Source organism: Trachymyrmex cornetzi, unplaced genomic scaffold, assembly GCF_001594075.2.
Source record: "Trachymyrmex cornetzi isolate Tcor2-1 unplaced genomic scaffold, Tcor1.1 scaffold122, whole genome shotgun sequence".
NCBI classification, from domain to species: Eukaryota; Metazoa; Arthropoda; class Insecta; order Hymenoptera; family Formicidae; genus Trachymyrmex; species Trachymyrmex cornetzi.
This window is the reverse complement of record NW_017295784.1, coordinates 30,176-46,558: the sequence shown is the minus strand read 5'-3', so window position 1 is coordinate 46,558 and position 16,383 is coordinate 30,176. Positions and strand designations below refer to the sequence as shown.

Here is a 16,383-nt window from a genome sequence, read left to right as displayed (position 1 = left end):
AATTTTTGATAAGATAATATTAAAATAAAGTCTAATAACATAAAAGAAAATAACAAAGATGGAGAATTTTGGCGCACAATTATATATTTTATTATATATCAGAGATATTAATTACAAGTAGTTTCTTTTAATGTTAGTGTGTGTAAAATATTGCCAAAACATTTCATGTTTCATACTTAGAATTCTTTTTTTTACAGATTGATAGATTTAAAATTTGCTTTTATTTGTGCGCAAAAATTCGCGTTTTTGTTTATTACAATATTCTGCTGTTCGTTTAAATTTAGTATTATAAATATAATTATTCAGATATTTGCACGTTTACAGAAGAAAATATTTATAAAAGTCATATTAAACATCTAATCAGAAAGCATTCCATGTCTTTTAAAATTAAAGAACTGCTAGAGTTTGACAGTACACATACTGTCGTCAATACACGCTGTCTAAACGCGACAATTTATAGTTCCATATTGTAGGAAATCGACTTCAGCTTGATTAAATGACTTTTTAATGAGTTATGAAAAAAGTGGAAAGAGACGCGCAGTCCACTATATATCAGCGCATACGGTAGTTGTTAGTCTCGTGTACTTGGCACAACTCCCCTTTAAAATCTAACTCAATGCTGAAATCCAAATCTCTGTAATTCCTGGCATTGGGCCTCATCGAGAATACGCCGTATATTTCTTCTCCCTTCTTCACTGTCATATACTCATCGAAATAAAAGACGGTTTGCTTCCAATGTGTGTATGGCACTTCCGGTGCGGTACTAAAGCCAATACGTTTGTGGCACTTTGTGAATTCGATGTTGAAGAATGTAACTAAAGCTTGGACATAGTCGTTTCTGCGGACTTGAAGAGTAAACGGTGACGAGAACTCAAGATCGGCCTTCGTTACTGTGTACAGATCAACTTCTTTAATTAGGCATGCATTTGTAACAACTTGTTTTGGATCGACAACATCCACTAACGGTTCGCTAATGGCCACCTTCCTTATGCTACTCATGTCAAAACCATATACGTCGTCCCACCAATTGATCTTCTCGTCTTTGTATTGTCTATCTTCAATCCCACAAATGAAGAGAGTCGCTTTATCAGGGAAGAGCATACCATCTTCACGAAGCCATTTGTCTCTGGCAAAGAGCACTGTATCCAACATCGATTCGTAGAACAAACAGTAGCCCATCCATTCAGATATTATTATGTCGACCTTTTCTATTCCATCGGGCAATGAAACCTCTTCGACTTTTCCTTTAAGTATCGTTATAACGTTGGACAGATTGTTTGCTTCTACTATTTTTTCTGCGTATTCAACGATATTGGAGCATTCGATACCAATGACTTTGGCTGCACCAGCTTTAGCTGCAAACATGGAGAGAATACCCGTACCACAGCCAATATCAAGAACTGTCTTTCCTTTGAAGAGATGTTTATTATGATACATGGAGTTTCGGTAAGTTACAGTGCGTACTTCATCCTTTAACATTTCTTCATGTATTCCATAATGAGCATAGGAATCAAAGTAATAGTCCCTTGATGTCATATCATCAACAGATACGGATTCTCTGCAGGATTGTGCATTAACATTTTTATTCACAGTAGTAGGCTCTGCTGCTATGTCCATGGATTCCATTTCTGACGTCTGTAATATTTATAGAGAATCAAAAACTGTTCGACCATTCAAATAATCTATTTAAATTATTTTGCTCTTTAATTTATCGTGTGCTTATAAGTATTAATTGTAAAATTGTAAATTAGAGTCTTTTTGGTACACAAGTAAAATTTTACTCAAATTTTTTTGAAACAAAGAATGGCTTTAGTAAAACTATTTAATAATGTAATAAAAATATTAAAAAATAATTCTGAATTTTTCCACAATTTTTGAAAGCTTAAAATAGTTAAAAAAACCAGGCTAAACAGAGTAAAAATATGATTACAGACAGAGAATTATAAAAATTATAAAATACAATATTTTATAATCTCATTGAGATTGTATTATAACAATGGAAAAAGCTTCATTTCATGATATCTGTCTTTTTCAACCTAAACCTCTTTCACAGTTTATCCTTTTTTTTTCAACATGAAAAGAAAAGGAGTAAAGAGATGAATCGTGCAAGAAGTTTTTACTAAAAAAAACACAGGTACGTAGACATGTGTGCTCTGCACTGCTTAATATCACTTAATCAATGTAATAACGACAAATGCTTAGCTTCAGTATGGAAAAAATAGGTAAATCACATAGGAACGTATCGGTCATCACACTCCATTGTATAAATGTATAAAGCACACACACATACCCTACAACTATTGTTTATACTACAGAAATAAATATAGTTTAAGTAATAAATTTACAATGACGTTCATAAGTACGATTAGCGTAGGGTCTATAGTCCAACGAACTCGTTCTCGCGCCGGCGACAATACACGTGCCCGCCAAAATAAATGGCGTCTCTTTCCGAATCGAATGGCCAGTCGATATCCTGCCAGCACGCGCTCTATTCTGCGATATTGCTATATCGTTTCCGCTGGCCTATATAGAATGTCTCTCGAGTACTGCGAATCTCCCTCTTCTCGATAACCGCGTATCCGTAGCCAGGATTATTTAATGTTTTTAATCGCGGAATCGCCTCAGAAAATGTATCGCGACAACGTGATTCTCAACTCGCGCCGACAGCCTCGCGGGCATCTCTACTGTGCGAGACGCGTGAGGACTATATTCATCATGACAAAGCCGATGTCCTAGCTATTTTGTACTCCGGTAGTGCGCATCTATTGTTTACGGAGCGTATCGATGCGTGGATAATAGCCCGTTAGAGGTAAAGTTCTCCGTTACTTTACTGAACAACCCACTCCATAAAACTCACCGAATTTTCCGTGGTACACACGCGATTTTGCTTGATTTCTACCGGCACTTCATCACTCGTCGCCATTTTGACTGCGTCACAGCAGACGACCGGATCATCGCCCAGGCCCGTCACTACCAGTCACTTATAGTGTGGGAAGTATTTCTCAATTCTCACTAATCGCGATCGTGACATGCAAATATGAAAATTTTGTTTTTTTCGAGAATACTTCACGGCTTATCGATTCTTTTCAAAAGCAAGCCATGAAAAAATTATTAATTATATAAACAAAATCATATCATGTAAATCTAAAAATATTTGTAAATATCTTAGAGAAAATTGATAACTTATTAAGCGAATGCACTGCATAATCAGCTCGATTTTGTAGAAATATTAGCATTGTTCTCGTTTTGTCTCTCGGGAGCTGCTCGGGATCACTCCGAACGAATTTAACCCAGCGTACTTGAAATGTGGGATTCACAATAGCTACATTGAGCTCTCATCTGATTGGCATATTTCAGTAGATCCTAAAATATAGACCAATCAGATGAAAGAGCTTACTGAGGGCTCAGTGAGCTGTTGTCGTTATGGGAATCAATCGTGAAATTTTATCCCTAGGATGGAAAGTGAAAAGTGAAAATTTTAACCATTGAAGTTAATGGAGAAATTTTTCACTTTTCACTTTTCATCCTAGGAAAAAAGTTTCATGATCGATACCCTGAATGCACCTTGACGCACCCATTGTATTCGCTGAACTTATCCAATGTCGCAGAGAAACAAATCATGCTTAAAAATAATCGGCTTTTAATACAAATTTCAGTTTGTCCTCGTAATATTTTTAAGAATTTTTATACATAACAATTCTTATAAAATCTTATAATAGTTTTAAGAATTTTTAATAAAAATTTCTGAAAAAAAATTCCTCTTAAACTTTTTCAGATTTTATATTATCTAATCCAGCAGATCTTGCAATTCAGCAGGAAAACAAGTGTGCCGCAGGCTTCAAAATAAAGCTGACTTTTCGTGTTCAGCCCACTGCGGCAGTAAAATGCTAGTATTTGATTTATTAATAATTTATTGTATGGGAGGTAATGGCAGGATGTGATGCAGTAGCCAATAAGCTTACAGCTCCTAATGTGTCCATTGGTTACCGCGTCTCATTTTGACGCGGCAAGCGTTTCCGCGTCCAATGTGCAGAAGCCATAATGCACCTCTAATACAATAGGTCTGTTCGCGTTGAATGAAATCTCCAAATATTTTTACACTTAAAATGAGATAGATATATATTTGGCCTTGAAAAGAGAGAAAGCAAAGATACCGAGTGCAGAAAGTGCAAGCAACGCGAACAGATAGACTACGTTCCAAAACTTCCTCTTTGAGGAAAATTTTACTCGAAATATATAGTACACGTGACGTATACTATAGCATATAAAATAAAATCTTTTAAAGTAAAATATATCACCGACAAGATATTATATTAAGGTTCAGACACAATAGAAGAAATAAGAAATTAGGAATAAGGAATAAAGATTTCAACCTATCAGATATCGGATATATCGGAATACACGGTTTCTGATAGGTTGGAATCCTTATTCCTTATTCCTAATTCCTTCTATTGTGGTCGCACCAATAAAAATCGTCAACCTTCGGCAAATTTTCAACGGTATAAAAAAGGCTCGGAAATTGAAAAACACTAATGTTATCGATAATTGATATAAATTTGCTATTATTAACATAAATATTTGATTAATACATTATTAAATTCGTGATTTTTTATTACACAAATGCTCCATAAATTTAATATGTTTATTTGTAAAGCTATAATATCCTATATATTGCCGAAAAATTACAATTTTTTCGCTGCAGTTATCATCTCTGTTGATAATCAAACTTTGACGATAATATTGGAATCACAATTTTAAAGAAAAATTGAATATTATTGAGTTTTAAATTAATGTACACACCGATAAAGACATCTACAAAACTAATAAATCATAAAATTAATACAATGTTATCAGTTTTTTACTCTTAATCACTACAATATTAATAAGAACGTGAACTCCCGTAAAGGATATCAGTCTTTAATACTATCTCGTCGGTGAATATATCAAATAATAAATAAATTTTTTTATTCTAATTAATCAAATTCCAATATATTCAATATAATGTCTATTCATTCAAGGTGAACATAAATATTTTCCGAATTGACGAAGACATTCATAGTTGTTGTTTCTATACCATATTGATAAGTTTCCCGAGGATCTTTATCCGGGCCCGGCGTAAAGCACCCTCAGATTCCATCGCTGACACGTCCCTGGCAAGTCCCTGGCGAAGGCGCATATGCGTCGCGCCGTTTCGGTATCGAATCTCTCCGAGTGGCGTGCATTCGCTTTTCGCGCAGACGGCGGTCGCGCGAAGGAGAAAAAAATCGCCCGTTACTTCCGGGTGTGGTTCGTCGTTCGGCTTCCGGTGGTAGTCCGCGACGTACGCCGTACGCGTAGTATACGGTGTTGTACAGTTCAGTGCGGTTCTCTACGGCGCATACGTTCGTTGCGTGCTGTTGCGTGCTCCGGATAGTTCTTACCTTTCGATGTGACGACGTTACAGAAATCGTCGTATCATGACCCGATGAGATCGGCCGAGATGGCTGATAAATAGTCTCGTTAGGCTGGGAAATGGGCTGAGAACAGAAGCTCGTACGCATTTGTGTCGTGGGGTTGTTACGGAAAGTGTCATATTCTTAAAACGGGTCAGCGATCTGTGTCGCAGTACTGCTCTCTGCCTGCGTCCTATTTGCCTCACCATCAAAACAGTAAGAACGTACAGGACGATGCAAGTTTTATGTGCGTTTGTTCTAATGTCCCGCTAGTGTTTCTGATCTGATCGAGTTTAACATCCACGTCGTGGAGGCCTAGAAGATGCTGGTGAGTAAACAGGCGAGAGAGGGAGAGAGAGAGAGAGGGGGGGGGGAGAGAGCGTAGAACGATGGCAGCAAAAAAACAGCAGCAATTACGGTAGCAACAACGGTAGCCGTGGAAGCTTGCGTTTCGTTCTATATATGCCCGTGTGGACTTGACTTTGTCCTCTCATATTTTTTACAGAGTCCGTTATGCCATACCGCTTTGACGCGTTCGCGCTTCTTTCATCTCTCCCTCTCTCTCTCTCTTTCTCTCTCGCTCCCTTCCACTTCTCTGCGCGCGCCCACGCACGTATGTACCTATACGTATTCACCTTTACTCCTTCCTTTCCCTCTTTCTCTTTTTATCTTTTGGAGATGAGCCCGGATGCGCGAATCTCCTGACGCAATGCTGTCGCATGTAGGAAATGTATCTCACGAGGTCTGAAAACTTCTGTTTTCTCTCGTGGATGCGTGGGAAAATTTTCATGTAGTCTGTTCGTATTTTTGTCCATTTCTGTTGATATAGAGATCAACGTTAATCTCGATTTAATTTAATTTTTATATTTTTTCAGTTATAAGAATTAGAAAAAGGTAAAAAATAATTTAAAACGGAGTTAATCTAGAGATGGACATTAAATGTGAAAGGCATTTATGTGGGATGACTATGGCTACCAAAGTGTATGCGTTTTTTGTTATTGTTAGCTTTCCTTTTTTTTATTTATGTCTCTCTTTTTTATTTGTATTATACTTGTGTTCTTCGCTCCATCGCTGTTTATAATGCAAGCATACATGAGTTAATTGGGCTTTTTAAAATTATTATTAGGACATATGGTACACATATTTTGTCTTTATGTGGTAACTTTTTAAATAAAAATCAATTGATTTTTAAATAAAAACTAATTAATCTATGTAAGAGCAAACCTCAAATATGTTTGAGATAAACATATACATGTTGATGTTCAGTTATATTTTGTACTTATTTGAGAATGTTTGATTTATTTTTGTTTTATTTGAAGTTATTAAATTAAAATACTTGTTTTAAGTGGAGAAAATATTAAAAAACATAGTTTAGAGTATGAATTTGTTTTTTTATTATTTATTATCTTATTTTTTCTGTTTAACTTATATAATTTATTTAATTATTTTGTATGAAAAGAATTTTATTGTGCATATGTGTCGCGCGCGTGCGCGTGCGTGTGTGTGTGTGTACATTAATATTATTTTGTCATTATTAGTGAAATTGAAATCAGTGATTTTGTTTGGAATATAAATTGTAAACTGTGCAAAAACATTAAAAAACCCAACACTTTACTCCAAAAAAAAAGATTGGTTTTTTTTTGTAAACGACAGTCAAATGTCTCAAGTTAAAAAGGTTTAATTTACATTACACAATATGATATGTAATATACATTATAATAATGTTATATATAATACAATATAAAAGATAATTCATTTTCGTATACATCTTTGATTTTACTATTATTATTACTTGTCTATTAATTTATTAAACACTACTTGATAAACTTGTGTTACAAATTCTGATGTATAGAAAATTATTAATATAATATTTATATTAAACATTAATATATAATTAAATTTATTGTTATTGCAGGGGGACGATCCACCATCCCTATCGGTGGGTACTGAAGTTAGCGCTAAATATAAGGGTGCCTTTTGCGAAGCAAAAATCCGTAAAGTGGTACGATCGGTAAAATGCCGCGTTACTTATAAACCACAAGGTTTGGGAACTGCTACAGTTGCCGACGATCAAATAAGAGGGACTTTAAGAGTAGGTGCTTCCGTCGAAGTCAAACATGTCGATCGAAAAGAACTTGTGGAAGCTACGATTACAAAAATCCAAGACTGCAGTCAATATACTGTGGTCTTTGACGATGGAGATATTACGACATTGAGAAGAACCGCGCTTTGTCTGAAAAGTGGACGGCACTTTGCAGAAAGTGAAACGTTGGATCAACTTCCGTTGACTCATCCGGAGCACTTTGGGAACCCTGTAATTGGAGGTAGAAGGGGCAGACGATCAAGGCAAGCACAGTAAGTGTAGTGGAGAAACATGTTCCTAAAAGTTCTAATAATTGTCTAATACACAAAATTTTTGTGCAACAGGGATGAAAGCAGCGAAGATGAAGACAGTCCACCACGAGGTGCTCGTGACTCGGCTTCCAGTGGAGGTGCAAAGGAAGGAATGGAAACTGAACCAGAGATTGGTAGAGTGGTTTGTGTGGAACTCGGCGATAAAAAGAAGAAGGATAATTGGTTTCCAGGATTAGTGGTCGCACCTACTGCTCAAGATACTGTAAGAATACGAGTGAGAGATGATTATCTAGTGCGCTCGTTTAAAGATGCCAGATAGTAAGTGAAGGATCTTTATTATAAAGTGTTGATTGTATTGTAATATGTGCATATTTACACATATGCACATGTATTTTCTTCGTATGTGCTGTATGAAAAAAATATATTAATGGCATATTTAACAGCAGTCTAATTGAAAATAATCTTATCAATTCAATAATAATATTAATGAAAAATGTATGCTTTTGATTTGATAAAATCATTTATTTTATTAATATTATTATTGAATTATCTTAAATTTTGTTAAATTACTATAAATATTTATATAATTTTTTTTAGTTATACAGTGCCCAAAAAGGAAGCCACAGAATTCACAAAAGAATTAGTTAATAAAGTTGAAAACAGTACTTTGAAGGTTGCAGTAGAAAAAGCGCTGCTATTTTTAGAGAAAAATGAGTTACCACCTCATTGGGACAGGGATTCCCTGTTTGGGCATTCTGTTTCTAGTGGCAATAGCGATTACGATGGAGAACTTGATTCAGATGTAAGATTTCTACTTATTTATGTTTTTGCTTTTTCTTTTACATTATGTAATGACTATTGAACGGAACATAAAATGGAATATGATTTTTATAGAGTTCGGACGACGAACCGCGTGAAGAAAAAGATCATTTTGTGGCTCAATTGTATAAATTTATGGATGATCGCGGCACACCTATAAACGTTTGCCCGATGATTGGAAATGAGGATATAGACTTGTATCGGCTTTTCCGAGCGGTCTACAAACTGGGTGGCTATAATCGTGTTACAAATCAGAATCAATGGAAAGCTGTAACACGACGACTTGGTTTTTCCATGCAAAACTCGACGTCTTTGTACAATCTTGTGAAACAGGCTTACAAGAAGGTTTTACACTCCTTTGAAGATTTCTATAGAAAATTAGGCTGCACCATGGTGAACCATCCGCGAGGTAGCACGCGTAAACAACGTCCTGGAAGAAGTCTAATCCGCGACAAAGACAGAAATACTCCTATACCGCCGCCAACACCAGCGCAAGTGAAAAACGACAAGGATGAAGATGAGAAGAAAGTCGTGGAGGATGAGAAGAAAGAGAAGAAGGAAGTTAAAAAGGAACAAGTGAAAGAAGAAGAAATTAAAATTAAAAAGAAAGAAGAACCTGAGGGAAATGGTAGTGGTCAGGAGAGCGATGTGAACGTGGAAGTAGATACTGAATCATCATCCAATAATGAAAAATCGCAAAAACCGACCACGCAAATTTCTGCATTATCTCCTACTTCGTGTGGTACTACAACTACATCATCCAGTCGGACCAAGTCAAAAAGTAAAGAAGACACCAAGAAGAAGGCAACTGAGAAGAAGAAAACCGAAACCAAGAAACAAGAAAAGAAGGATGAAAAAGTCAAGGAGGAAGAAGCCACCAAGACGAGATCCAAGGCAAAAGATGATACTGTGAGAAATAAAGGTGCTTCCGAAGGAAGGGAAACTCGAACACCATCTAGAGAGGCTGATAAGAAAACGGTGTCTAAGCAACGACGTTTAACAGATGAAGAATTAAAGAAACGAGGAAGGAAACGTAAAGAATGCGAAACGGAAAAGTCACGCACAGATGAACAGCTTACAGAGACCGCCCCTTGCTATAAGGGTCCCGTAGAGTGTGGCGATAAATTGATAGTATATTATGGTCCAACACACGAATCTAAAGTTACTTACGAAGCAAAAGTTATCGAAATAGAGAAGGAAGGTCCGGAGCCAATGTATCTTGTACATTACACAGGCTGGAACAACAGATATGACGAGTGGATCAAAGCGTCTAGAATCGCTCAAAATATTACGCAAGCTCAAGGTAAAGTAAAGCGCATCAAAGCAACTCCCAGGCCTCAAACTCCCAGCACGAATTCATCCAATAAGTTGAAAGGTGCTTCAAGCGTTAACGCAACTCAAAGTCGTCGCCGAGCGCAAAGCGTCGCTCCTACTTCGACTAGCGCCGTTCAATCAGCTTCAACATCTACAAAGGAAACTAAGAAGGAAGAGAAAGACAAGGAAACAATACAACCTAGATCCACTACACCGCTGTCTATCGCTAGTTGTAGCTCCAGAACTAAGAGTCCTGCCACACCCGCCAATAGACCAACAAGGATAACTAGAAATGCAGAGTTATCGGGAATAGAACATCGTAGGCGAACCAGGAGAACCTCAGGACATACGGATATATCTGTCGCATCGGAAAGCGAGGATAGTGAGGGTTACGAGTCTGATACCACCGAGCCCGAGCAAACCAAAACCAGATTAAGAGAAAAGACGGAAGAAAGAAAACGGAAGGAGCGAAGAGCAGAAGAGAGAATTAGAACAGATGATGCCAGTGATGCTGAGGACGATAAAGACAACTTGGACGAACCACGTAAAGGTAGGCGTTTAAGAAGAATGCCCGGTAAATCTCAAGGCATCAAATCTGAACCTGATAGCGACCAAGAGGAGCAACCGAAGGGTCGGGATTTCGATCTCAATCAAATACGATCTGAATTGAAAGGTTTCGACAAAGCTGTCAAGTTAGAGATTAGAATGGAGGCTGAGGACGAAATCAAGTTGGACGAGAAGGAAAACGTGGCCGCGATCACAGTGTCACCCAAGTTAGAGAAAACTATCGAGTCTCTAAAGGTAGAAGTTGTTGAAACAAAAGTGGAAAACACGGAAGACATATATGAATTTAAAGAACCGGAACCATTCGAGTTTGAAGTAAGAAATAAAAGAGACACCAACAGTGATAAAGATAAATTGAAGAAGAGGATGTTCGAAGAGGAGATGAAGAGTCCGAAGAAGAAGCAAAAAACGCCTGTTACAGCATCGGTAGCAAAGGAAACGAAATCGGAACTACCGGAGAACGATTCTCGAAAGAAGCCGAGGAAGTTGTTCGGCAAGAAGTCTGACGATACGCACGAAGCAGTGACGACTGCTCCCAACAAATCGTCACAGGTCGCATCGTGTATATCATGTGAGGACGTTTTCAACAAACTGTGTGATACATCCACATTATCGTTCAATCAAGTGAAATCGACTATCGCGGAAGAATCTAGTAATAAAGTATCTGGCTTAAATCTTTTGTTTAACGATTTGCCGGCGGATGATGAAGGTACACGCGAAGATTCCGAGGACCGTCTGATAATATCAGAGACCGAGGTATCGGAGACGGAACAAGAAAATGTGTTTACATATCAACAAGAGATTCAGTTCCAAAGCGGCAAATCGCCGGACACTGCGGAATCGAGCAAGAACGAAGCAAACACTTTAGTTGAAAGCGTGAAAGAAGAAACGCCGATTAATACGAGCACTAGTAATAAATCCACCAATATCCTGGATCAGAAACAGAGCCAAGTCAAGCCTTTACCAAGTCAAGTCTCAGCTGGACAGTCACAATCAGAATTGAAAATGTTGGATTCCAAGTTGCTCGATATCGTTCCGGTTCCATCGTCGATCATGATACCGCCAGCTCCTATAAGCGCACGGCTGCCGGCAACATCCACAATAGAAGAAAAGTTATCGGCCGCGTTGGCGTATAGAAGCAAAACTAAAGATACCAAGAAGACTTTAGACGAGGAAAATGACTCGCGCGTAATGAAGACAATGAAGGAAGTGTCTAAGAAATTAGACGCTACTTTTCAAAAAGGCAAAGATGCGGATATATCAAAGATCAAAGATGATAATGTGGCCGAGGTAGATAAAAAACGCGAACAGGAAAAAATCACGAATGATGAAAATTTCCGCAGAGAGATTATGCGCGTGGTTAATGCACCTAAGCGAAAAGAAGAAGAACTATCGAAATCGAAGAAAGAAGCAGATCCGAAGAAGTTATCAGAAAAAGTAGTCGCTGAACACAAGACTAAGCTACAAGATACCACGAGAGACGAAAGTTGGAGAAATGCCGGATATGAGATATCTGATAAAAAGCCTGAAGAAGAATATAAAGCAACGGATCAGAAAGAGAAAGACCGAGAAAGAATTGAGAATCGTAAAAAACAAATTAATCAAGATATTATAGATTCCACAGATAGTAGTGATTCCGAACAAAGGCTCGTAATAGACAACGAAGAACCACAAGACATCAAAGTACCAACGTCTACTTTTGACGTAAAGCTACAAGCGGAATTGGATCGCATAGAAAATACGCAAGAGAGATACGCGAGATCGCAGGTATTGAAAACTTCACAAACTGTCCATCAACAGCAGCAAGAGCAGGAGTGTACTGAGTTCAAGACCGATGTAACACCCGTTTTGAAGACAGATGAAGAGGGTGAAACGATGAATTCGCTGCTATGCGAAGAGGAGATACCTGGCTCACCGGCTCCAATGTCCGAGAGCATCGAACAAGCCAATATCGATCCTTCGTGCAGTTCGCCGAAGAATGAAGTCACGGAAAACAGTATAGTACTGATGGAAATGCCTTTCGCGAGCGCGCCGACCTCGGGTCAAAGTACAACGAGCAGCAGCACCGTTGCTACCCTCAGCATGGCATTGCCGAAGACTGTGGAAGCGTCGATGCCGGTTTCGCTGCCAACGCAGCAAAACGCATCTTTAAACATGCGACAGTCACAACAGCAACAGCAGCAACAGCAACAACATCATCAACATCAATACATGGCTTTAATGCCATCACAACGACGTGAGAGCAATGAAGCCGCGCCGGTGATGGATAATACACCGCCGACGACACCCGATTCGAGCATTTCCAACATCTCAGGCTCACCTAGGGAGGAGAGAACCGGTGGTTCGTCGCCGATGTCCGAAGATAACATCAAGCTCAATCGCGAGAATTCCGAGGTGGACAATGATAGCGCCGGCAAAGGACCGAGCTTCAGCGAAGACGACGCTCTACCCAATTCTGAAAATAACTCTGCGGACAGGATTCCTAAGCCACCCGCCAAACGTGGAGTCGATGACATGCAGTCACCCAAGAAACGCAAGAGAAACAGAAAACATTCAGAATGCGGCAGTGGTGGAAACAGCACCGTTAGCGTTGGTGTCGGCGTCGATGTTGGCGTCGGTGTTGGCGTTGATATTGGCGTAGGCGTTGGCGCCAGCACTGGTTGCAGCGGTAGCAGCAGCAGCAGCAGCAGTAGCAGCAGTAGCAGTAGCAATGGTGGCGGTGGCGGCAATGGTGGTGGCGGTGGCAGTGGCAATGACAGTGGCAATGGCAGTGGTAGTGGCAGTGGTGGTAACAGTGGCAGCGGCGGCGGGACGATTCCGAAGAAACCCGGCAGACAGAACGGTAGGCATGGTAGATATGGAGCTGGGAGCGACAGCGATGACACTAGTGAGGGATTCAATCTCTGTAGTGTCAACAACACGCCGACGAATCACACGAGCACCATCACCAACGTTCCCGATCTCAGTACTTACTCGTCAAGATCACCGAGACCAACAAAGTACAATTTTTATGTCGAATTGGGTACGTTGAGTAATGTATACTTTTTTGTTTGCACAATCTGATCATGTTAAATATAGTGAGGATCTTTGCTCATTTGATTGCTTATAATCCTGAGCAAAAATATTTTCTAAAACTAATCTATATGTTGCTATATATTGTATTTTCACAGATCCTGAATTGGACGGTAGTCAAAGGATAGCTGTACTACAGCAGAAATTATCCGACTTACGTAAGACATATAATGCCGTAAAGGTTGAACTTGCTACTATAGAAAGACGTCGAAAGAAATTAAGAAGACGAGAGCGAGAAGGTAAAAATCTAATGATATTCTTTCATACTTTCCCTCCAAGTAATGTTAATAACTCCACATGACTACAATTTTATTTTTATAACATATCATGTATCACTCAATAATATCATTTGCTACAAACATAGACCACATATAATCGAAAAAAAATTCATTCTCATTTACATCTGTCTCGTTGACGTAGAATTAATCTAAAAATGTTCTCTTACAGCAATGAAAGCAGCTAAAGCAGAAATGCAGCAGGCTTGTTCGTGATAGACAACGCTGAAAGATTATTCTTTCGAGTACTAAATGGGACTATTGTAAGCATTATTCAATTGGCACGGGCATCATGCAATCACGCCAGACAATTCATGACAGTTTTTATCTGTGTAATATTGCTTAGGTACATTAACATTTGTCCATAATCTTTATTTAAATAAACTGTAGATATAGTCGTAAGATATAGTGCAAGAAGGCGTTTGTTCCATAAATTCATTCATATACAATATAGTTGTGTTATTGTACATTACATATTTCGTTAATCTCTCTTTAAGGGCGTTCACTATCTCTAGTTTAATGGCGTTTTCCAGCAAGGGATAAGACAGCACGATGTAACTAACAGTGTACATTATGTATAACACAGTGAATCACCCTGTTGTTTATCAATCTAATCTCTTGTTAGAAAACACCTTAAATGCTAAAACTCTTTATTTCATTTTGTGACTTCACACGTTTGAATGCAAAGTACAAATGATGAAAACTGATGTTCTTTATTTTGTTACTTCTCTTCCCTTTTTTGCTTCTAAAAAAAAAGGCTGAGAAAGCGTTATCGCTTACGTTACTGTAAAGACATCTTGGGGGAACAAATAATTATATAAGCTGGCTGTCACTTCCGTTTCTCGAGTACGATTATATCGGTTGCAGTTGAGCTGTTTTCACAAAGTGTTGAGGAAAAGATAAAAGCTATATAAGAAGGATTTGTAGAATTAGTCAAATGCTGCGTCTTCGATATAGCAAAAAAGTGTAAATACTAAAGACTAGCAAAATTTCGTAAAGCATTGTATTGTGGGTATGAACATAAATACATATGTTTGTACGAGTAAATATTGGCGAGAAAGTATTTGTATATTAATATGCATATATGAAATAAAGGCAATTTTTAGAAACTGGTAGACAAAAAGGAAAGAATACTATGTCTATTTGAATTTATGTATATAACTTTGTAAAAATGATATTTTATTAAAAAATACAAGAATATATGATTTGTATGATCGATATTGGTCGCGATGCATTTGGTGTTACAAACGCTTTAAAACATAGATTTCTTTATTCTAATTGATCAATCGATCGCTTTGAAGCATTCATAGCTCTAAGTAAACCGCAGCTTCGACATATCGATATACGTAAATAAATATATATATTTCCCGTGAAAAGATATATATATATATATATCAGGATGTAAGACATTTTCTTTTTTCTCTTCATAATTGACTGCAGTAATCGTGAACGCAGCTCAACGATATTTTATCTACTATATATCTATTGGTTTACTGATTTCCATATTATATTTAGCTACCGTTGTACTTTGTCTATCATCATTAAATAGTTATTATATACTCATTAGTGTCGTACGTCACGTATTGGAAACTCGTCAGAGATGCATTTATATTTGTATTTCAACACACATGTCGAAGAGTGCTTCAAGTTTAGAGAAATTAGACAAATGCAAAAAGAGTGAAAGTTAATTGTAAGAACGCATCGCTAAAAATGCTAAAATATGAATCAAATAATGAAAATAAATTTGTAAAAAATATATAATAGGTTGAAAAGATAACAAAATTTTATAAATGTACTCTCTTAATACTTACATACATTGTATGTGTGTACGCGTGTATGTGTATGTCTATAAAATTTCTTAGATATATATATATATATATAAATATATATTTTTTATAAAAAGAGATCAATTTGAACTCTATGATGTGAGAACGCAATTACGTTTAAGTGTGAAAAAAACGCGGGACATTAGCTTTTCTTCATTATATATTGTACATAGTTTTACAATACGTGTGTATGAATATAAGTCAAACTTAATAGTTTATCGCACAGTCTGACATGACCACGCATTTTGTATAATCATTTCAGAAATGTCGCGAAATAACATATATTTGTCTTGAGAAGACTAGAGGATGCATTTTTGATGTTAACACAAATCTTGTTCTCGATAATTTGTGTTATATGGAAATGCAAATATCTTAAATAATATAGTATAATTGTGCAATGTTTACTATGATAATCACTCATTTTTTATTATTCATTTATAATGTAATTATTTGATTGTGTTATTTACTTTATAATTTATTTTATGGCAAGTTCTAGATTAAAGATTAATTTGTAATCGAAATTGTAAATTTTGATGATTAAGAGGAAACATATCGATGTAATATGAGATAATTAATAGAGACGTATTATGTACATTATTATTAATTGGATAGTTGATGATGAAATATTTTATCGAATCTCAACACTATTCTGTATAGTTTGATAATCCAGATTATCACTTAAAGCGATGAATGCAGCATATGATTGCGATTTCAAACATCAACAGT

General features: G+C 37.2%; 2 protein-coding genes across 3 annotated transcripts; one reads left to right on the top strand and one right to left on the bottom strand.

The window, feature by feature from the left end:
* Positions 1-257: 257 nt before the first annotated feature.
* Positions 258-2,929, bottom strand: Art1 (arginine methyltransferase 1). 2 transcript variants are annotated; one of them, XM_018518986.1, is made up of 2 exons: positions 2,858-2,929; positions 258-1,635 (listed from the first exon to the last, which is right to left on the bottom strand). In XM_018518986.1, the coding sequence occupies exons 1-2, from the start codon at positions 2,921-2,923 to the stop codon at positions 553-555; spliced, it is 1,149 nt and encodes a 382-aa protein (XP_018374488.1). In that variant the 5' UTR covers positions 2,924-2,929; the 3' UTR covers positions 258-552. The 2 variants fall into 2 exon arrangements, with proteins under 2 accessions (XP_018374488.1, XP_018374497.1); XM_018518995.1 differs by lacking the exon at positions 2,858-2,929 and adding an exon at positions 2,346-2,833.
* A 2,636-nt stretch (positions 2,930-5,565) lies between these two features.
* htk (AT-rich interaction domain hat-trick) lies at positions 5,566-15,558 on the top strand. Its single transcript, XM_018520396.1, has 7 exons — positions 5,566-5,760; positions 7,348-7,787; positions 7,860-8,105; positions 8,385-8,589; positions 8,682-13,506; positions 13,655-13,795; positions 14,004-15,558. The coding sequence occupies exons 1-7, from the start codon at positions 5,755-5,757 to the stop codon at positions 14,045-14,047; spliced, it is 5,907 nt and encodes a 1,968-aa protein (XP_018375898.1). The 5' UTR covers positions 5,566-5,754; the 3' UTR covers positions 14,048-15,558.
* The last annotated feature ends 825 nt before the right edge of the window (positions 15,559-16,383 follow it).

Bases quoted from the DNA above. Each gene is read 5' to 3' on its own strand.
- Art1 (XM_018518986.1), bottom strand. From the start codon at position 2,923: ATGGCGACGAGTGATGAAGTGCCGGTAGAAATCAAGCAAAATCGCGTG. The intron at 1,636-2,857 runs GTGAGTTTTATG...TAAATATTACAG, and splicing joins TGTGTACCACGGAAAATTCG to ACGTCAGAAATGGAATCCAT.
- htk (XM_018520396.1), top strand. The intron at 7,788-7,859 runs GTAAGTGTAGTG...TTTGTGCAACAG, and splicing joins AGACGATCAAGGCAAGCACA to GGATGAAAGCAGCGAAGATG. The intron at 8,590-8,681 runs GTAAGATTTCTA...TGATTTTTATAG, and splicing joins ATGGAGAACTTGATTCAGAT to AGTTCGGACGACGAACCGCG.